Consider the following 22465-nt stretch of genomic DNA (forward strand, 5'->3'; position numbering starts at 1 on the left):
AAACATGAGCTGCTCCCTGAAATGCCCTCATATACTCAAACCAGTCTAAGCACGTTTTACTTCATAAACTTGAACCAAAGGTCTAAGCTTACATCATAAAGACGAATCATGCTATATCAAGTATCTCTCCTTTATACACACTTATGCACTCACCATATACTTTAGGCTAAACACTTGCTTTGCGATTTCACTTATGGACCACTTCATCCACCTAACCTAAAGTTTTACTTTATAGTTGAACAAATACTGACCCACCTTTTTAACCCATCTGTTCTCCTACTTTATCACCCCCTACCCCATATCATCATTGGTCAGTTTCTGACCACAGGGTTGTTTATCATATGTTATTCAAGTGATAGACCATGTATGTGTCTCTACCATGGAAGTATGTGTGTCACTAGTGTGTGCATCAAACACAACAGTGTTACTGGAGATCTCTAAATAACTATCCAAGAGCAGCCCTGTGGTCCATGAAGGGCTAAGACAAAGGATGGCTCAGACAAATGGTAAGGATAAGATAGGGGTTTCTAAAAGTCATTACTCTGTTCCAGCCCAGCTAAATTTGGGTATTGTAAATAACTCAGAACTCTAAAATTTACCTTAAGAAAGTCAGATTTACCATGATGCCGTGATCATCTGAGTGTGTACTTGCACTTGGACTACTTGGAGTTGTCACTGTGATCAAACGTTAGGAAAAGATCATTTGTTAGTATAGTATAGAGTAAGTGATCATCTGATATTCAGGCAGTGGAAGTTCAATCGTGTGACGTTTGACATTGAAAGTGTAGATAATGTTTCTATAGGTGCTAAATAACTATACTTTACCCTGTGTGTGTGTGTATGTGTGTGTGTAAAATCAGTAGTCGTTTCCTGTCTTTCTCTTGGCCGGGCCTCTCTACCCACAGCTTTTGTTTCATACTCTTTCTACTGACAGCCCTCAGGAAACTACCGTCTCAGACAGAGGTCGGTGTGTGTGTGTGTGTGTGTGTGAGAGAGAGAGCCCAGAAACAATTTCTATCAAACCACTGACATATTAGCATTACATGACAGATGAAGGGACTACGTTTTGAAATTGTACATGTTCAGATTTGCATAAATCTGACCTTAAATATCAGTTGACATGTTTGATGTCTAAGATTTGCTCTCTTTTTAGTTTTGCACGGGAGCTAGAAGGTTAATGTTGCTAACAAGTAATAGACATGTTGTGTAGACTAGCTGCTGTGGTGTATATTTTTATAGATCCCAGTCTGTCATACCATGTTATACCATCAATTAACACAGTCACAAGTCTGTTTGAGCTTTCTAAGTAAGGCTAGGTAACATAGTATTTGATTGCATTACCAGTTAGCTACATTGTACCTTGTAGCTCCGGGGCAAAACTAACAAAGCAAACTTTGTACATCAAACATATCTTGCCTGGTTGACTAAAATTTAACAATTTCCCTCTTACACAGAATTTAGTCTGAACTGTTCCTTTAATGGTCAGTTAGGTAATAGAGGAGGAGAAGAGATTGGAGGAAATCTTCTGAGAAACTGAAGTGAATAGATAGATGGATAGGGAAATTGGGAGCAGGAGGAGTGAAATATTAGAATGATATAGCGGTATGAAAAGAGAGATGGCAAAGAGAGAAAGAGAGATGGAGAGAGAGATGGAAAGACAATCTGGTCATAGTCCAACGGCATTAAATCAAACCAACCTCCTGATACGCATCGATCCACCTTTACCTGTGTGTGTGCGTCTCTCTATCTCTCTCTCACGCACACACATACGCACATGTGATTGATCTCTGAATCAGTCTCTCTAACACTGGGCCATAAAAGCCATAAGTGCAACTCATAAAAGCAGATTTATCAGAGGCTCTGCTGGAGCTGCAGCCCAAAACACTGTGACACCTCTGTGATTGGGCTGGAATTGAATAAGCTTGCTCTATTGACGCCCATGTCTGACAAGTCAATCAGATTCAAACACACACACACACACATACACACACACACACACACACACACACACACACATATACACTCATGTGCATTTTCTTAGGAGCAAGGTGATGAACTCACATGTAAGTGTATTCCTCTTAAAAAGCTAGACATACAATATATGTTATTCTTAGATTCGTAGATTTAGGTTTAGATTAGGTTCTTAGATTTCTGCAATACAATTCAAACTCTCATATAGTTCATATAGATTACCTAATTTCAGGTAAGAGGGCACACAAGTGCAATGTCAAGAGGGCAGGACAGATTTTTATTGAAAATCCAACACTGGATTCTTTTGAAAAGGGACATTACACTCTTAGCTTGCTTATGAGTAATTCCATACCATTAGCACATTTTGACTAAAGTGTGCTAAAAGAACAGTAGCTGACTGACTTACAAAGGACATAATGTTATAGCTATTAATGTTGTAGCTATTATTTATTTTACAAACTATTAAATATAGTAGTAGTAAATTCGAAGTACACACTTACTGTCAAGTTGTCTATTTTCCCACTACTAGGAAAATAAATACACAGGTGTTTTTGAACCTGTGTAGTAACACTTATATTAGCAATATTAATGTAGCAATTTTGGCTTAAGAAAATGTCTGTAAGACCTAACCATTTCTATTTATCTCATCATGTCAACAAATGCAGTTGTTTGTGATGGGAAGATCACAGCACGATTCATATTTCCGTGGTATAAAAGTAAATTACTCTCCCCCGGCTGTAGGAGGGGCCCAGGGTAAAAACAATTACAAAAACTTATAATAATAATAAAAGTAAACATTTTCAGGAAGGTCTCAAGTGTGTACATGCATGTGTATAGGCATCTGAGTGTATGCCGCATACTCAGCAGCACCAGTGCCTTGTTAAAGCTGGTTAAATATAAACCCATGCTAACTTGGAGCCCCTTTGAAGGCAGTGAAAACCAGTGAAGCTCTAAATAGGAGTGTGCAAGGCCACTGTGCTGCCGCTTAATGACTTGAGTTGTCTTCCTTTTTCTCTTTGAAATGCTGCATTGGCTTAGTGCTGTTTGCAATTAAGCTTAGGGTGTCTATTTCCTTTAAATGTTCTCTAGATAAACTCCAAAATACAGCTTGTGGAAAAGGCCTCAATTTAAAAGCACTCATGCAAAAAAGCCTGTGGAAATTGAATCAAAGAAAAGCTCAAGGCTTGAGGAAATTGGTAAATACCTTTATGCTTTATGACCTACCATTATCATCACATAAAAAAGGAAATAGAAAAATGTATGTGCATTATGTTTTATATGTGAACTTATATAACACATCTCCATTTATGTGCATTCTTCTGCATCATTTAAGCAGAGCAGCTGAACATTTAATGGTAAATGAGATTTCATAAATTTCATCACGTGAACATACATATTATATTATATTGTTTATATTATATTATACAATGTTTTATAATATTGCCCTTAAGGGCAAGAGTGACATCATATTTTATACTTATTCATTAGGTACGCCCATAATACATTTGTGAGGCGCTTATGCTAACTCTTTTGTTGCATGTGCAATACAATAAGAGGGCAGGGTATTTAAATTGTCTTAATATTCAAACATCTAGCAATGTTATGTTATGTAATTTGGACATAGTAGAAGCAGACATAAACGAGGTACAGGTGGCTACATGTTGAATTTCTTATATAAGTAATCGGGGTAGTGTCTTAGCTTATTAAAGTGTGGGTGAGTAAACATGTGTTTAAAAACTCTGTCACTTGTTTGTTGCCATGCTAGCTAACATCAGAGGACTCTAAAATGGCTCCATTCTACTTATGTAGTGCACATTGTAAATTATGATTTAAACACCCCACATAATGCACCATATGCAACAATTGTGATTGAGGCATAAGGTACATAACAACCTATACGCTTGTAATGGGTTGGATTATGTGGAAGCCATCTATTTGTGATCTTTCTTATGATACAATGAATATGTAGAAAATCTTAACCCTAGAGATGAAGGGTTTTTCCTCAAGTTTGCCTTGGTTTTACGTTAAGCTTATGACCATAGGAAGGCTGCACCCAGCTATTTTGGAGTAGTGCTGTGTGTATGGACAGTGTTGGGATGTAACGAAATAAACATTTCCAGAAATTTTTAAATTACAAAAATGTAGTATCTGCATTAGGGCATTGTTATATTTTGAAAAGGCGGTATACAGTTTATTATTTTTCATTGTTGATTCTTAAAGCACAGACAAGACAACCATATTCACCATATGTGTCGGACCATTTGCTTCTGCCTTTAACCCATCCGTGCAGTGAACTCACACAGTGAATGTGAGCACACATGCCCAGAGCGGTGGGCAGCCATTGCAGCAGCACCTGGGAGCAGATCTAATGGCTGAGCCACCACTGCCCCTCAAAGAAACATTAGTAACAGTTTTTAAATAGTAACTATTTAAAAAATGTATAAAAACTCCTGCATTAAGCATTAAGGTTTTTTTTTTTATATGACTCGTGAATCATGAAGATTGCAAACATAACTCTCTGAGAGTATCCCAGATCCCTGTTTATTACAAATATTCCACACTGAAAAAACTAATTTTCTAACAACTAATCTTCTTAAGCCTTCCTATTCAGTGTGTGCATCGATTATGTTAGTTGACAGATTCTTAACCGTTGCTCAAAGGAGCCCATGTTTAATGTGTTAGTACAAGGTTTGAAGAATCAGATCATTTATAAAGCTGGAACATTTTACAACTGGTGATGTGCCTCAGGCTTAATTTGCTAATTGAGGTCTGAGGCCTTGTCAAAAAATCTGAACCTATGAGCCAAAGTAAATATTGTGTTTGATGTTTGATTAGCTACAGATGTTTACTACTTCTCAACAAAAAAGACAAAATGTGTCACACACTCAAATGTTTGCATAAGACTGTACATTACCAAAATAAATATATGAAGAAAACTAGTTGCATGAAAATGACAAAAGTAAAGTGGCAACAGCAGTGTTTGTCCAATCTGCCAAACTTTTCTCATAATGTACGTTGAATACATTACAGTATCCTTCTATTACTATATAGATACTATATATTATATTACTATAAGTGTAAGTATGTATGGATGGATGTGTTATTTTTACAGATAAATCATAGACATAGACAGAAAGTAACTGAGTAAAATGCAAGTTAAAATTGTATACTGAAAGGAGAAGATCTGGACAGAGTGAGATATTTAAGTGAGGACAGATGGGTGGCTAATAGGCTTTGATTTACGTTCACCTTTATGCCTGATTGGAATATATTTAAATTCCATTTCTGGAAGTAGCTCGTTTAATCATTTTCCCACACCATGTTTAATGTCTGAATCGTTTAGCAGACTCGACTTGTCACTGTTTTTCACTTTGCACTGCTGAGAAGGTGTGAACATTTTATGGTGGCTGGGCCACATGAAAAATGAAAACATTGTGAAAGGGCTTTGTGTGTGCGCCGCACATGCACACAGTCAAGCGTCAACGACCGTGTTTCTCCACCAAGCAGAGAATCGCGGGTAAAAGGGAAAGACCGAGACTAAACACTTATTTAGGTCTTAATGGTGTCCGTTTGAAGGCAATGAACAGAAGGGGATTAACAGAGAGTGATAAAGAGTGTTAAAACACGACTGTTGCTGTGGAGGAATTTCATGAGGGAGGAGGGCTCGAGTTCTGGGTGTAGTAAGCCTGGTTTAAGGTGTCCGATTTCACATTACAGGGAAAAGGTGTGTGTGTGTGTGTGTGTGTGTGTGTGTGTGTGTGTGTTCGTTCATTCTGCATGTATTCAGTTCTTTGTATAGACCACAGCAATTAAGGATCCTCTGAAAAAAATTCATGTTGTTGGTATGTGGTAAATACCAACTTTAAAAATGCCTTTTTTATGGACAGTATATTCTGTCAGAGGCAATTTGCCTTCATTACTTGGTCCAACAACATACAGTAATTTCCACAACCATCCCAACCCGTAAACACACACTAGTCATGTCTTGAGAGTGAAGGCTGTAGCTAAGGTAGAAGACATCTTGCTAGCACTATGAAGACTCCTCTACATTACATTCAAAATGGATTAAATTGACTGTCACATCACTGCTTATTAAATTTGACACATTTTAAAACACTGCATTCAAATGTAAAATTCTATATTTCATTTTACTCTCTGGTGCATCTCGCCTACTTGCAGCTGTTGAAATGTAGGGTGCAATTGTCAGCTACATTCAAAGGATCCTACCTGGACTGCATCCCTCTCTGTGAAACACAACTACACTTAGAATACACACATACAGGAGCGAGAGAGAGAGACAGAGAGAGAGGGAGAGAGAAAGGTACAATCTATACACTAGAGTAGAAAGGGGAGGGTGAGATGACTTGTTGAAGTTTCCAATGTGTCCTGCTGCGTTTTGGCCTCTCTTCCTCCTCCCCCTTCCCAACTCACCTCTAATTTATGTTTTAAAAACGTTCCCTCTGACATAGCTGTGGGCTTTATCGCACCCCATGGCCCACAGACAGTGTGGCCTGTGTGAGAAGAGTCTGCTGGGGGAAACTATCACTGATTAGCGCAGCCTGTAACAGCCTCCAGGCAGCAATAACGCCCCTCCCCACAGTGTGGTGGTACATTCCTTGAATCCTGAGTCCACGCGTCTTATTTTCACTTTTATGTCCCTCACTTGTTTTGCTGTAAGCTCCGCCTCTTGCACTACTACTAATGTAAAAATTAGTGCTATCAGCTGTGTAGGTCACGGTTTCTTGTGAAAATGGTATTTACTGCAGATACAATTGACAGGGATATCGGCAAGCATTTCTGGAATTAATAGAAGTGCTACAAGCTATAAATGCAATAAAAATGACTTACTAAACATATGCAAATGAAGAAGTATCTCATTATATTATACTTTTAAAGAATTGTGGAAAGACATATTTCTGTATGCAATAATTGCTCACTTCTGTCACAGGGGCTACAGTTTAATAGAGAAAGCATTGCTACATGTAATAAGTGAACATATGCCACAAATGCCATCTAAACAGTGGTCTGTTCTCTCTAAAATGGCCAGGGAAGCATTTCTTGACTCTGCTTTATTCTACTTTTTATGCATTCTATCTTATCTTTTTCATGTGATTGGGCAGTTGTCATAGCATTTGCACAGAACAACTGCTAGTTGTACTGTGTATGACAAGATAAACTTTGATTTCATTTAATGAGCATCATTTGTGTTAGAGTGTTTAGTCCCTCCTTATTTATTTCTAACTGTCAACCACTGCCTCCCTACATGAGCCATGAGTTAACAGACATAAACCAACATACACCACAGGGATCTAACTCTTACCTCTCTTACCTTTCTTACTTTTTCTGCCCTTTTAACAAAATTGCAGTTATAGATATAGAGTACATTCTATGTAAAACAGCTCACATGTTTAGTCAATCCCAACTATACTATTCATTCATCAGTCCAACAGTGGCGAATCTTTACAAATAAACCTTTGCAAAAATGATCACACTACCAAAGACTAAAGTAGAAATCCACCATGAGAGTACAGGTTTCAAGGTCAGCCACGCTGGCCCAAATGAAGTCAATACCTAATCCAAAAAAAGTTGTTTGAACATTTAAACCTGTTTCACTATCAGTTCACAAAAACAAAATCACCCAAATTCATCTACACTACCTATCATGTCTAAGAATGTTTGGTTTAGCCATGGGAAATGCTTTTAAAAGTAAAATAAACAATCATTTTTACAAACAAATGAGCATGATCCTGAAGCTTAGCCACAATATGATTCAAATTTATGATATCAGCAATGGCTCAGTATTTGGCGAAAGCCTATTCCAACCATTGAAGCATTTACCTACTGAAACATGCTTTATAAAATAAATCTATACACTTTAAATCAAAGCAAATGTTTACTTTGCTTTAGTTTGAAGAAACGCTGCCTTGGTCAGTCCTAGCGAAATATAGCTGAAACATAGAAGAAGGTTCGCTGATTTCAACCCAGAAATCAGTATTGGGAATCTATTCTAGCATGTCCCACTTATATATGTGTGTGTGTCGTGGACTCCGTTAAGGCTCTCAGTCTGAATGGTGCTTTGTGCTTTAGACTGCTGCTCCCTGTTTCAGCCCCACTTACGTCCTGTCTGTCATTTCCACTGAAAAAAGATTCTGCTTCAGTCTGTACATTCCACTATAGGAGTCATGTCCAAAAGGTAAAGTGACTCTGAGGACCAGACTGACTCACAGCACTGCTGATTTAGTGTTTTTTAAGCAAAAACTGAATGAATTTTACATAATAATTGCACTAATAATTTCACTAGATATTATTCATTTCACATTTCATTTATCTCTGTTCTGTCAGTTAAGTCTGGACTGCTCACAGCTCTTGCTTTACATTTTTGATTTTTAACTTTAATTTTTTATATTTTTTTTATTCTGATGTACAGTGTGTTGTATGTGTAAGGAAGTTACACTACAGTTCTATGCAGAACTTGGGTCTTAATGTGTCTAAGGATAGTTGTGGTGGATTGAAGTGGTTGTGAATCTTATTTACATTTTTGCATTAAAAAAAGTAAAAAAAAACAAAGACATACATAAAAATGAATGCTCATTTGTATTTTGTGCTGAACACTGTTCACACACTTTGATGTTTCCGGTTGGCAGCTGTTTCTGCATCTTGTTTGTGTGTGTGGACGAGGGAGAGAGAGAGAGAGAGAGAGAGAGAGAGAGAGAGAGAGAGAGAGAGAGAGACTGAGACTTTACAGTCAAGACGAGATGATTTCACTTGTGTGTGAAGGAGAAAGCGGCAGCACACTTAAGACCAGGCTAGGAAGGCCAAAGAAGTGTAGATGACGAGGAGACCAAGAAGCCCAATACATTTGTCACCATCATTGGTTAACGATGGGACGCACTTTTGCAGCTAACTGGCGACCCTTTGCCAAACCCCTCCCATCCGTACAATTATCCAATTGTAGCTTAGCAACTGTAACCAGGTTCATACATCTCTGACAAGCTTTCAGAACTTTTTTTTTTCAGACCGGCATATCACGTTGTTGAGAATAGCCACTTTTACTTAATTACTTTGAAATCCCAAGAGTGGTACACTGCACTGTTCGGGATAGATGTGATGGTTGTGTGGCATCTGGCTATAATACATAAAGAGTCTTGACCAATTAATTTTCTCCACTCATTAATTAAAAAGTGACACAATATAACACAACTACCCATGATCCATCTAGCAAAATACAGAAACATACTAAATACTTAGGCTACTGATCACTGAATGCAGAACTGATCACAGAATGTGCAAAAAATACAAACTGAAATCTTAAAGGTGGAATTTACCCAGTATGAATAAATATCTCTTGATTACGCTAAGATTGTCCATTGAAACAGAAGAACTAGGTAAACATGACTTTGGGAAAAGTAAGAAACGTTCAAGGCTACAATTCCTCGTTAAATGATTTTTGCAGACCACGCTTACTGTGGGCATTTATTTCAAACCTTAGTTACCTTAGTTACTCCAAATAATCTAACATCATACAGTGGTGGCTACCGGGTGTACGTGTTTTATGTTTTGTGTATAAATTGTTGTATTTTCTTATTTTGTGTTTGTGCATGCTTATATCTTACATCTGATCTAGTCAATCATACAATCACTGATCTGTGCAGTATATTATCACTTATTGAAAAGATTGTTATACATCGATATTAACATATATAACTAAAATTTACCACATAAATGATATGATATGAAATATGATTAAATAACACTTTTAAAGCCCGGTCATTTTTTGTAGTATGAAAATAAGCAGTTGCTTGAACTTGAAACTTTGCTTGAACTAAATCGTTGGCAGAAGCGACGTGAATAAAAAAAAGCTTAAGGATGCCGTGAACTGAAGTGATCCACTCTTCAGCGCTGAATGCCGTTAGGACAGGAGCCCGCTGTGGGGAGGGGTTATGAGCCCTTGGGACAGTTGGGGCACTTTTAGACGGGGCTTTGGAGCTGCTGTTAATGTGCGGACGCGCTTAATGCAGCTTTACGCTACTAGACTGCGGGAGACCAGCGCTCAGCGCTCCAGCTGCTGCACGAGACATTCTCTCTCCCCCTCCTCCCCCTTCTCCTTTTCCCGTTAGGATGTGCTGGAATGTGTCTCGTACACAGTGTTTCCATTAAAGGCGGCGCAGGGGAGAGACAGAGAGAGAGAGAGAGAGAGAGAGAGAGAGAGAGGTACTACATGCAGAAGGCCCCGGGACGGGGGAAAGCAGAATTCTGCTAGTATACTACAATATATACTATATATACTGTATACTATTTCTAGATACACTTGTCTGTGAATGTGTGTGTGTGCGCGCGCGTGTTTAAGTATTTGAAAACATTCACGATATGTAAAAATGTGCAATGTGTCAAGATGTACAATAATGGCCTAATAGATGAATGCCAAATTAATGACAAAAAATCTCTCCGCTACGCACAACTGAACTAATGGTTAATACTCGAAATTTGGCCCCTCTTCAACAGCGAGCAGTGCTGATCGGCTGGTAAGACGCGTGCACGTACGGGGTGCGGGGGGTTGGTGGATGCATGCAAACTAGAGACAAATTAAAACTTCTTCATCCCGTCTGAACGTCTCCCTTGACGGCCAGAACTTCTCTCCTGAAGAAATGCGACTTTACCTCATAGTCGTCTAGATTCAGCTCTCGGCGCCCTCTAGCGGTGGAACGCGGCTTTGTAACGCCACTCATTGTCCCAAGTCAGCGCTTTTTTACCCCATTATTTAGCCCCTTTGGTACCACATACACCACGGGGCTTTCCCGTTCAGCCCTGGCTCTTCCTCTTTAAAAAAAAAAAAAGCACGAACCCCTCTATCAGACAGCCTCTTCCATTCAGACCCCAGCAATCACTTTCCCAGATTACTTGTATTTAATACACAATGCATCATAAAACAAATCCCTCAGTCTGACAGGGAGAAAATAGAATAGCTCGTGGCTCGAGCCTTCCCCAATTTATGGCTAAATTAAAAAGACTTCCAACAATGGAGAAGGCGCGGCAGGGCAGGAAATCGATGCGCGGCGGACCGGAGTCTCTTTGCGGTTCTCAAGGAGCACGCATGGGAATCTCTGGGCCAGGGCGACGTTTATTTACTGGCGATTTTTTCCTGTCCTTCCTCCGCTTTTCTGGCCCTGCGATCTCGCGAAACAATGGACATTATCTTGAGGCCGAGTTCAATGCCACAGATAACCAAGGGAAAATGATTAATCTCCATCAAGCGCTATTAGCGCGGGGTCACGGCACCAACCTGTCTTAACAGAACAGGACATGCGCCGGACAAGACCCTTAGTCATAGATTGTACTTATTTGCCAATGGTGAATGTCGTTTTGTGTTGCCATTGATGTTCCCGAATGTCACTTGTCACAAAGACAGACAGGCAGTGTTCAGAAGCAGAGTCCAATAGGGGTCTTTTAATCAGTATGTATTTATAATTAATTAATAAACTTCACCTCTCTCTGTCTGCCTCTGTGTCTAATGTCGCAGCTCACTGGCCTGACCTTTTTCCCAGCCTACTGCAGGTGTAAGTTTGTGGGTGCACTGTCCACACTGTCTAAAACCTGCAAACTCCCTCTATTATAAAGCTTCATCACCTTCCTCTTCGTAAGTCTTACGCCGCTGATGCCGTGGCCGTGCTGGACGGCTTCATCAGCGCGCGACCCAACGCTGACCTTGCGCGCTCTCGTTGCTTTCAAATGAACCGCGGGGAGCCCTCCCGCAACTTCCGAACATTGGACACGCGAGACACCCCCATTCCTCCTCCTCCTTCACCCCCTCCCTTTGCTCATCTCCCCCGCGCGGGACAGCGCGAGCTAGTCTGCTAGACACTGCCTCTCTCTCTCTCTCTCTCTCTCTCTCTCACACACACACACACACACACACACCACATACACATATGCACGCGCACGCTGAAGCCCACAGAGTGTAACGCGCAGATCGTTTTTCGCTGTCTGAGGAGAGAATAGGGAGATAAGGAAAAGTTTGAATCCTCGCGCGCGCGCTGCATAGAAGGAGGAGAAAGAGGAGAGAAGGAGGGAGGGGCGGGAGTGACCCAAACTGGACGGGACGACACTCGACTGGACGGGACGGGAGCCTCGAGGAACCCCGAGTTTGTCATCATCCGGGGAATTGGTCGAGCGCTGAACCGATTCGAAGAGTCCCGGGACGCGCGAGTGTCCCATTCAGGGAAAGAAAGAAACACACTCACGCACCGCAAGCCTGCGCTCACCAAAGGGGAAGCAAATTCGCCTGGAGTTTCGCGTTTTTCTCCGGAGGACATTCTTTACTTTAGATATTTCTTCAGCTCACCTTTATGAGCTCGTTTTCACGGTAAGCACTTTATTATACAAAGCTACAGCTTCTGAAACCAGCGAGTAAAAGTGAAATAAAGATGAAAGTAAGAGATGTTTGTAACCATGAAGTGTGTTTCACAACAATCTGTTTACAAAATCGCCTCAGTAAAATAATGAGTAATCTAAAAAATTAATAGCGCGTTTCTGATGCGTCGTTTTCAGATTTATTATTGTGTTTTTCAAAATATTTATCTATTTGTATTGCAACATTAAATCGGTTTGTTCCGCAGAGCATTATTAGCCGCTGTAATATTTTTGTTTAATCGAAATATGGTGTTAAAATGTTCTTTACTGGAAAAAGTAACTTTTTTAATAAGCCATTTCTGTCTCGCGAACTGAAATCAATTACAGGTGCCTGTTTGAGGTTTCGGCCGTTTTTGGTTGCTGACGAAATTAAACTATTAACGTTAAAAAATAACGCTCAATTAAAGACTGCATTATAAAGAGTTTAGAGTTTTTGTAAGATTTATTCCTTTTTGTTATTGTTAAAGATTACACGTGAATCAGTAGAATGATCATGTAACTATAGAAAGTAATATAACAACACACATTTTAACGGTTTAATTCAAAACCTAGTTTGAATGAAAATAGCACGTCTACTACTAAATTAAGTGTAATTGTAATAATAATAATAATATGTTATTTTAAAGGCACCGTTGAAGAAATCGAAAAAGTAAGAGTGTCTGTTTGGAAGTTGAACTCTTGAAAAGATGAACTCTGATTTGTAGAGATTTTAAAATGAATACATTCTTATATAAAACGTCTTTCATTATTCTCTTTGAATTCTGTTTTATTTATTTGTCTTTGCTACAGTATAATTATTGTTGCAAATACAGTTTCGTTTCTGTAACTCTCCACATATACAGTATGATAAACTGTTTTAAAATCATGTCTTAGTCATTAGATAAATCATGTTTGGCAATCAGTTTTTTATTCAGCATGCACTTCCCTCTGTTTATAAGGAAATGGGTGTTTGGCTGTGTTAAATTTTTAGCATTTAGTGTTTCTTTTAACTGCATTAAAATGAGCATTAATTGACAAACTTATTTTTGTCAACTGTCTGGCTTGAAGTTAGTGGACATAGCCAAAATAACCAGAACAGGTTGCTTTTGCATTGATTTAGGCAGTACAATCTGTGTGAAATGAATCTGTGTGTTTTGTGTGTGTGTGTGTGTGTGTGTGTGCATGTTACAACTTCTGTATTTCTTACAAAGTAATACATAATAGTTGCACTGTTGGAGTATGTTGGGGAAAGAGGGGGCAGGTGTGATTTTGTGTGTGTGTGTTTTTGTTTGGAGTTTAAGGCCGTGGTGGGTGGCATGTGGTTTAGACACTGCAGAGTAACCTGTGAAAGATAAAGATCAAAGGGTGACTCTCTCTCTCTTTCTCTCTCTCTCTCTCTCTCTCTCTCTCTCTCTCTCTCTCTCTCTCTCTCTCTCTCTCTCTGCAGAAGGCTGGTTTTGATGGGTGTGTGTGTGATAGCAGAAGCTGGCTAAGACACGTCCAGATATCACCATCTTCGCACCAGTACAACCTCACAGCCTACCCGATACATGAGCAGGTACGCGGAACACACACACACAGTGCACCTGCATGGCTCGTATAATGCACTAAAAGTGCTGTTGCAATGACATGTACTCTCTTCATTCATTCTCTCTTTCTCTCTCTCTCTCTCTCTCTCTCTCTCTCTCTCTCTCTCACACTCTCTTTCCCCCTCTCTCTCTAGATCTCTAAATCTCTGGATTTAATTTTAGGCCACACAGAAGCAAATTTCTTTCCCATTTTTCGAAAACAAAAAACACTGCTAACTTTAACTACACTGATGCTAACTGATCCCACTATCCATTAGGCCATCAAACTGAACCCTCAAGCCAGCTTACATCACAGATGTATTAAAAACGAGTGTTCCAAGAGTCCAAACCTTCCAGCAGGCAGAAATGAATGAAAGCCAGCCATAGTAATGTCCCTCTGTTCCGGCACTGCCTGTGTTCTTTTGACTAATTTTCCATCTAGTCCTGAACTGCTTAATAACTGTCTTGAATTTAGGTCTGAGAACCAAAATCTTTAACCTTTTGCTTTTCTCTTTATTCACCTTTCAATGGTGAATGGTGAAATGGTTTTGTTTCGTTTTGCATTTTCAACCTAAATTGATTCAGTATAAAAATAAAAAATATATATCAGCATAGATGAATATATATAAAATCAAGTATTTTTATGTTAATAATCACACACTTAAAATATACAAGGATTGGCACTTTAACACACTACTAGAAGGCCAGGTAAGCTGACAAAAAATGGCAGAAAGCATGTATCTAAAATAAAATTTAGACACCTCAACAACTAAATGTTAATTCTTATGGTTAGTATGCTCACGTCTTGCCTGCATTGCAGTGATGTTACAGCTTCCAAACAGGAAGACTGTTTTACAGTCTTTCGAACAAAATCAGCAGGAATATTTTTCCTCATCTCCAGCTGTTGGTTGTATTTTCTGTTTCTTACCACCCACGTGATCCCAAATACATTATAGGATGTTGAGGTCTGAACATTTGGGTAGCAAGTTTATTGTCCTGAAAACACCAGCAGTTTCCTTGTTAATTGCTTCTTACAATAGAAAGATGGAAAGAAACAATGATGGATTTTTTTTAGATCTGAGAGTGGAGCTTGAACTTGATTTTCTTGTTTTACTCAACGATCTGTTGGGGATTGGTTTGTGTGGTTGTAAAGACCTGGTTTTCTATTTTGCTAATTTTTTTAATTTTAGTTTTGGACACCATTGGATTTTTACTCATATTTCTTCAACTTTCTTTTTACGGTGTAAGTTAGATCTCTTCTGAAACATCTCTTGGAATATTAACCTTTAAGTGTATCTAATATTTTTTTAACTGGAAATTAAATAAATGAATCACAGTCTATACTATTTTTGCTGGTAATTAAAACTCATTGGCTTTTATAAGTTACAGATCAAGTCAGTTGTGATGTTCTATGTGTCCTCATAAAAGTCACAATTAAAGTCACAATTCAATTTATTCATGTATTCAAAACTGGAGTCTTTGGTCCTGTCTTGGGTCATGTTAGAGCCCCTTAATTATCATCTCTGTAACCAAATCTCTGCAGGAATATTGAGTTTTACTTAGTTTCTGATTGCAGTCTATAAGTTAATCTTCAAAGAGAGAGCATGTAGAGAAATGCAGCCTCTATAAATGTGAAATCTCACTCGTGCTCTAAAAAGTCATTATGACACTTTGTCATAACACTGGCCCATGGTGAGTCTTTATGGCTTCCGGAGACCCTCATGTTTTCAAGAATCACATCAGGACTCTTTACAATGAGAAGAAGAGAGGAAGAATGCGTCAGGCAAGGAAAGATCCAGCAAGAATGACCCTGCATTTTTCTCCTTTTTTGAGCGGTATTCAGTAGCAACTCACAGAAACTGTCTGCTTGAAGATAGAATAGAATCTTGAGGATGCATGAAGAAAAACAAAAAATGCTTTTCTTTACTCCCTCCTGCTTTTTTCTGTCATATCTTACCAGTGATCTAACTGATTGTCCAATTTCAGGAAAGCGCTGTAGAACAAATGTCATTGGTAATGTGAGCATCACTTTGAACATTCTCTCTCAAACAGTGAAGATGATTTGGCACTACAGGGCTTTGGGGCCCAGAGCTAAATAGCCTTGATTCTTTTTTAACAAGGGTATTATACGTTTGCCTCTTAAAGCTAAACAGTGCAGACATGATGAGTTGATGAAAGATATGAGGTTTAACATTTTGGCTTTTTTTTGCAAGTCACATATTAACTTGCTAACTATAAGTCAGCAAAATCAAATTTCATTTGCAAATCATTTCATTTTACTAAAATGTATATAAATAAATAGTTCTGTAAATGAATATTGGATTGGAATATTGGATATAAGAGTTACATGTTTGTTTTCTTATTGATTCATGCCTAAGAAGCATTTGAGAAAGCCAGTACTGAAATCCGAGATAGGAGTTGTATATGTTGTGTGTGTGTGTGTGTGGTTTTGGGCGTTGTCCAGTAAAAGTGAAGTGTTGTTCACTAAATGAAGAGCTAATGGTTCTATTTATCTGAACATCAGCATAGTAACATCCGCTTCTCATTGAAACCCACACAATGGTGAGGGTGTGTATGTGTGGTGTGTGTATGTATTTCTGCAGGAAAGGATGAGTGTGTTGTACCTGCCTAAGGAATGACCTCTCATTAGGAAAACTTTTGTTGATGGTGCGAGAGAGAGGGAGAGGGGGTTAAGATACCATGGCCTATACATACTAATACTATGGGTGTAGTACTATCCCTTTAGGGAGGACACCTTTTTTTCCTTTTCTTTAAAAATGATGAAGTTTAAGTTTAAGATTAGGTTAAGAATGCTGTTTGTACAGTCTATGTGTACTAATATCTAATAAGAAACTGTGTGGACTTAATTATATCTTTTAATTTAAAGACAAAATTCTTGTTTTCCATCACCAGCCACTTTTGGACAATATGCTATTGTGGAAACTATTGTGGTAGTTTTCTGAGACAATCTGTCACATGATCAAATCAACATGAGACTTTAGATGTTAGAAAAACAGATTATTCTGTTAACCAGGCCTTGTGACCGCCACTTTGCTTATACTAATATCCTCAGAATACAAGCTTGAAAGTGGTGTGCAAGTGAAAGCTGGAGTGGGTGCTATTTAAAGACATTTTCACAGTTCCCAATATTTATCTCAATACTTGAGATAGTCATGCAGTTAAAATTCACCAGTAGTTGTAGATTAAAAAAAATGTCTATCCAAATACTCTTCCATTCTCAGTACAGGGATTTTTGTTCAATAGTTTTTCTACTTCATCCAGTTGACTAATTACACTTTTGGTAATGAAACATTTAGTTGATCAGTGTTCTTTAAGTTATCAAAGATATACTTATAGAAACATACTGTGCGTCACGGTAACAAAATGTATCACAATATGCTAAAATATTGCTAAATTGCCCAGCCCTAGTGTTGGATCCCCTGGGCCTACAGGACCCAAAGTACTTTGAACTATGGTTAGGGGGATTTGTACTTGTGCTTTATTTTTAAGATCTGCCAAAATAAATTCTTCCCAACCTGAAATGAATGACTCATATGTTTCTAATTACCTTAGTAAGAGGTTGTTAGGACAGCTAAGAGAGTAAACTGACTAGTGATACAATAGCTAGCTCAGAGATTAGTCTAGCACAAATTGTTAACACAAGACTATACTAGAAGACACAAGACCATCTCATAATGGGCACAAGTAGACTGTCACAATGTTTTAATAGCATGTGAAGTTGAGTGTTGAGGGCTTCTTTGTACTATATGCTTGTTGGTCTTGGGCAGTGTTGTTCACTGAATGAAACATCATTTTTATATTGATTTTAAGGAAAGATTCTGCACATTGTAAAAGTACTGCCTATGTGTTATTCTTGTACAAGTGTTAGTCTACCAGAAGACTTTAGCATTCACAGGCATATAGCTATTTCATGCCTGGAAAATACTGTTGGCCTCCATCTGGGCCAGATCACTCACACCAAACTCCCCTGCTGCCGTTTGAAGTGCTCTCTCATTGTCCCATACTCACAATATTATTATGCCCTGTTGGCTTTCTGTCTTTTTATCTGCACCCATGTGTGTGTATGAGAGCGAGTAGCAATTCTCATGCTGTCACAAGTGTTCTCTTAGTTCCCTGTATTCTCTCGTAAAACAATAGGAGAGCAAACTGTTCCTCCATGTCCCTCTCAAGACACCAACACACACACATACACACACACACCTCGATCAGTTCAGCAGCGTGTCCCAGGGCGATGTTCCGCCAAACACTTGGTTTCCAAGAATCCCTGACCACGACACGCCTTTATCATTAGATCAAGTGTGTGTATGTGCATGTGTGTGTATGTGAGTGTGACATATCTAATAAGAATGCTGAAATGTCACCAACAGGCCGTAAAGGAAGTGAATGGTCTGAATCCTTTAAGGCTTGCCAAAAATAACACCATCCTCAATTGTTTCTCCCCCTACCTATTGTGTTTGCAAGGGAAATGACTGTGTGTATGGTAGTGTATGTGTGTTATAAGGGCTCTGTTAGTCTCAGGGTCTCTTTTTTATTTTAAAATCAAAATAGAAAATAAAGTTTTATCAGATTTATTTATTTGATTGACTTGCTAGTTTATTGATTAAATTCATAATTAAAAGAAAAACGTTCACTTAAAACAAAAAAACAATCATTGAAATTTATTGTGAAAGTTTTGTAAAAATCATCTCACTTCCACCTCTCCCCTTAGATATTTTACCGTGTGGTGCGCGAGGTTCATCCGGGCGAAGAACTCACATTGTTCATGAAGGCTGAAGAGTTTTCATGTGACACTATGGCTCCAGACATACATGGTATGTTAAGAAGTGTGACATACACACACATGTACACACTAATTTAAACACCTATACTATATTATGTATTATTTTTATAATATTATGTATATGTATATTATTAATATTTATTAATATATATTATTATTATTATTATTATTATTATTATTATTATTATTATTATTATATTATGTGGCACTACATTTAAATGAAATGATATTTAAATGAAATTAATAAATAAATCGGTTAATAGTTCACACACAAACACACTCAGTTCATGCTCTATACACAAATCTACAGTCTCAATCTTTCATCAATCTCATGCACACACACACACACACAATGACTCTGCTGTGGTGTTGTGTCTCTAGAAGAGCATGAGTTCCGTTGTGAAGATTGTGAGCAGCACTTCTCCTCTGGCCCTGAGCTGCTAGAGCATCAGAAGCAGTCCTGCTCCACCCGGCCCCCGTCACACTTCATTCTGACTGAACAGGGCATCCCGGTCAGCGATGGCGAAAACACTGAGCTCCACCCACTCCTGCTGCACCCAGCAGACTCCCCGCAAGAGTGCAAGGAGTGTGAGCAAGTGTTTCCTGACACTCAGAGGTGAGAACATTCATACATACACACATGCACACACACAAATGTTGAACTTGGCATAGCCACTAAGTCATTTATGTGGGGAGGTGTGAGAATATAATTATAATAAGAGCATATGATTGGACAGGATTATGTTTGTTAACCATTGCTGCCATGAGACGACTGTTATGTATTAAAGTTTCATACATTGTATTTAAAAAAAATATATGTGCCATATATGTGCCATCATAGTTATTTGCATACCATTTCTGTGGCGATGGGACTAGGAAATCAAATTGCTGCATAAACAGAGAAGTACTATCCTAGCATATTACAAGTTTGAATTAATGCTGTTGTATATTTTACATGTATGGCATTTGGCAACTGCTGTTATTGAGAGCTAACTTCAGGAGTCATAAACAGGGTATTCAACCCCAGTGTTGCCTCTTATACTGTACTAATCATTAGTTCAGGTACTTGAGGTAGGCCAGTACTTTTCAACCAACCGGTTCACACAGAATCATTATAACCTTATATGTACTGTTCATTTTATAGTGTGTATAATGTTTACAGACAGGAGGTCATATAATTCATAAAATGTTTGACAGATATAAAAGGGCCAAAACAATACTTTGATTCCTTACTACACCCCCAAGAGAAAACCAATCCCATCCACATTACCTATGTCTATGATTTTAGTGCAATCATGTGAGTAAACCGTTTTTTATGTACTTCATAGTCTGTTTACATATATTTTATATAATCTGTTTAAAGATTACAGCATCTGTAAAAATCACCTCACCTCAGCTGGCGGCAGGGGTTCACCCCGAGTACAAGTCTGGGAGTGATTTTCTTTTCCCTAATCAGAACGCAGGACGTGATGAGATCATGAAAATGTTATTATTTGTCTAGAAGGCTGTATCTTTTCTGATGTTGTTTCTCTCTTTCTCTCTCCTCCCATCAAGTCTGGAGGCTCACTCTCTCTCCCACTCTGAGGAGCGGGAGTATAAGTGTGACCAGTGCCCAAAGGCCTTCAACTGGAAGTCCAACCTGATTCGCCATCAGATGTCACATGACAGTGGAAAGCATTATGAATGTGAAAACTGCTCAAAGGTAGAGTCCAGGAATCGCTGCGTGAGTGGATGAGTGTGAGAGAGTAAATATGTGTTACAGAGAAGACCTGTTTCACATCTCTCAGCTTCTTCAGCTCTTTATTACCTTTAGTACTTTTACTTTTTTTATTTATTTATCCCCTATCCTATTTATTGTTAAGTGTAATTTTCCTTTAGTTTAATACTGTAAATAATCTGTGTTCTGTGTTTTTGTTACTTGTCATACGTGTTGCTCTCACTCAAGACAAATTCCTTGTATGTGTAACATACTTGAGAAATAAAGAGATTCTGATTCTGATTCTGATTAATTTAAGGGCCCACATTTTGCACAGTCTGCATTGATTGCACTTCAAGTTCTATTTTGGAGTCAGGAAATATGACCATGAGAGAGAATTTTAAGGATGTATTGTTTTGTTTTTTATCCCACCCCTAAGCACATCTAGAACCTATAGATGTGTTTTTCTCAGGTTAAATAGTTAAATCTCTGTTAAATCTAAAGCTCGTTGCTGTTACTTTATTTGTATATCCATTAGTTATATGCTTATTATATTCCTTTTTTGTGTTATTTGTTTTGCTATCTCAAGTCAACTAGAGGAGAATGGGATTCTTTTTTTGACACATTTATGTGTATAACCATTTACAAAAGTAATTTAAAAAAATGTGATCAAAAAGTAATTAAACTTGCCACGCAAATATAGCCTAAATAAAAACATATGCCCATGACATTTTGTAAAAGGCATATTTTCTGTTGGAACAAAAGGCAGGTGACCAACAGGGTTATTATCCTTGGAAATACTAATGAAATTAAAATAGCACTGGAATGAGAGCTAGCAGTGAAACGTGAAATAAAAAGCTTAACTGCAATAATAGTAGTAATAATAAATTGCTAAAATAGCAAGCTAAAATCAAATTACTTCAAGAATTCCCTGTTCTTTGACAAAAGTTGGTCAGATTTTGGTAATGTTAAAATGAGGCTAAAAAGCCCTCTCTGCATAATGTACAAACCCATCAAACCCTGTGTCAGAGCTTTTAATGCCTGAATAAAATATTAGAATCATTGTATATTCTTAAATAATTTATTTGCAGTGTAAATTGTAAATGCATGCATGTGTATATAAACTCTCTCGCCCGTTCTCTGGCTCTCCCCAGCAGGTGTTTACGGACCCAAGTAACTTGCAGAGGCACATCCGCTCCCAGCATGTCGGTGCCCGGGCCCATGCCTGCCCTGACTGCGGCAAAACATTTGCCACATCATCCGGCCTCAAACAGCACAAACACATCCACTCCTCTGTCAAGCCCTTCATATGTAAGTCTCTCACCTCCTTCATATGTAAGTCTGCACGCTTCTTTCTCCAACACACCACATGTACACACACCAGGGGCTACGTATTCAAACTTACCTGACTGGATCTTTGGCTTCTTGTTGGTTTTCAATCTGTGAACTAGCTAATGCCATGGCCAGATTGCAGGTTTAGGATAATTCTGCTCTTGAAGCCAAAAATCTGATCAAATAACTTTTGAAAATGAAAAAAAGCCCCAGGAAAGCTCCACCAAGTCTATCCATATGTACTTCTCTTGACTGCTTAGGGGGCGTGCAACAGTGAGTTTATCAGCAGGGTGTTTTGTTTGACTTTTTCAGCAGCAGTGTTTCCGCACTGAAGCCTCATTACTTATTTTTCTACATTACTAAGGTGATGTTTCGTCAGATTTCGTACAGTAGTCTTTTCATTTTTCTGTAATTGGTTTTGTTTTCTAATGTGTTTGCAGTTTCTGTCATCACATCATGTTCCTCTGTTAATTTTCACCACTTGGTGGCGCTTTCCTCTATATGATATGATGTCAATTATGCCAGTCTGGTCTGTCTGAGGGACATTACTTTGAGCTTGTTTTATGTAGTTTTAATGAAACAGGTAAAATGTATGTAGCAGCATATTACCTAAATGTTTTTTATTCCCAAAGCAGGATTATTTACTTTCCCAAAAGCAGGATTATTTGTGTGTATGTGTGCGTGTGTATGTGTGTCTTTAAATACAGTATC

The 22465-nt window shown here is 38.4% G+C and overlaps 1 protein-coding gene across 7 annotated transcripts in view; it reads left to right on the forward strand.

Annotated features, from left to right (window-relative positions):
• mecom (MDS1 and EVI1 complex locus) overlaps positions 1-22465 on the forward strand; it is a 92216-nt gene that overhangs the window by 49689 nt on the left and 20062 nt on the right. For 2 of the 7 annotated variants that reach the window (XM_072690684.1, XM_072690679.1), the window contains exons 1-5: positions 13846-13915; positions 18655-18757; positions 19108-19342; positions 20281-20428; positions 21577-21733. In XM_072690684.1, the coding sequence (XP_072546785.1) occupies positions 18709-18757; positions 19108-19342; positions 20281-20428; positions 21577-21733 (589 nt within the window). In that variant the 5' untranslated portion in view covers positions 13846-13915; positions 18655-18708. Of the gene's footprint in view, positions 1-12201; positions 12332-13804; positions 13916-18654; positions 18758-19107; positions 19343-20280; positions 20429-21576; positions 21734-22465 lie in introns of those variants that run through there. The other 5 variants (XM_072690682.1, XM_072690683.1, XM_072690686.1 and 2 more) reach the window with 4 other exon arrangements.

Source organism: Salminus brasiliensis, chromosome 11, assembly GCF_030463535.1.
Source record: "Salminus brasiliensis chromosome 11, fSalBra1.hap2, whole genome shotgun sequence".
Classification (NCBI taxonomy): domain Eukaryota; kingdom Metazoa; phylum Chordata; class Actinopteri; order Characiformes; family Bryconidae; genus Salminus; species Salminus brasiliensis.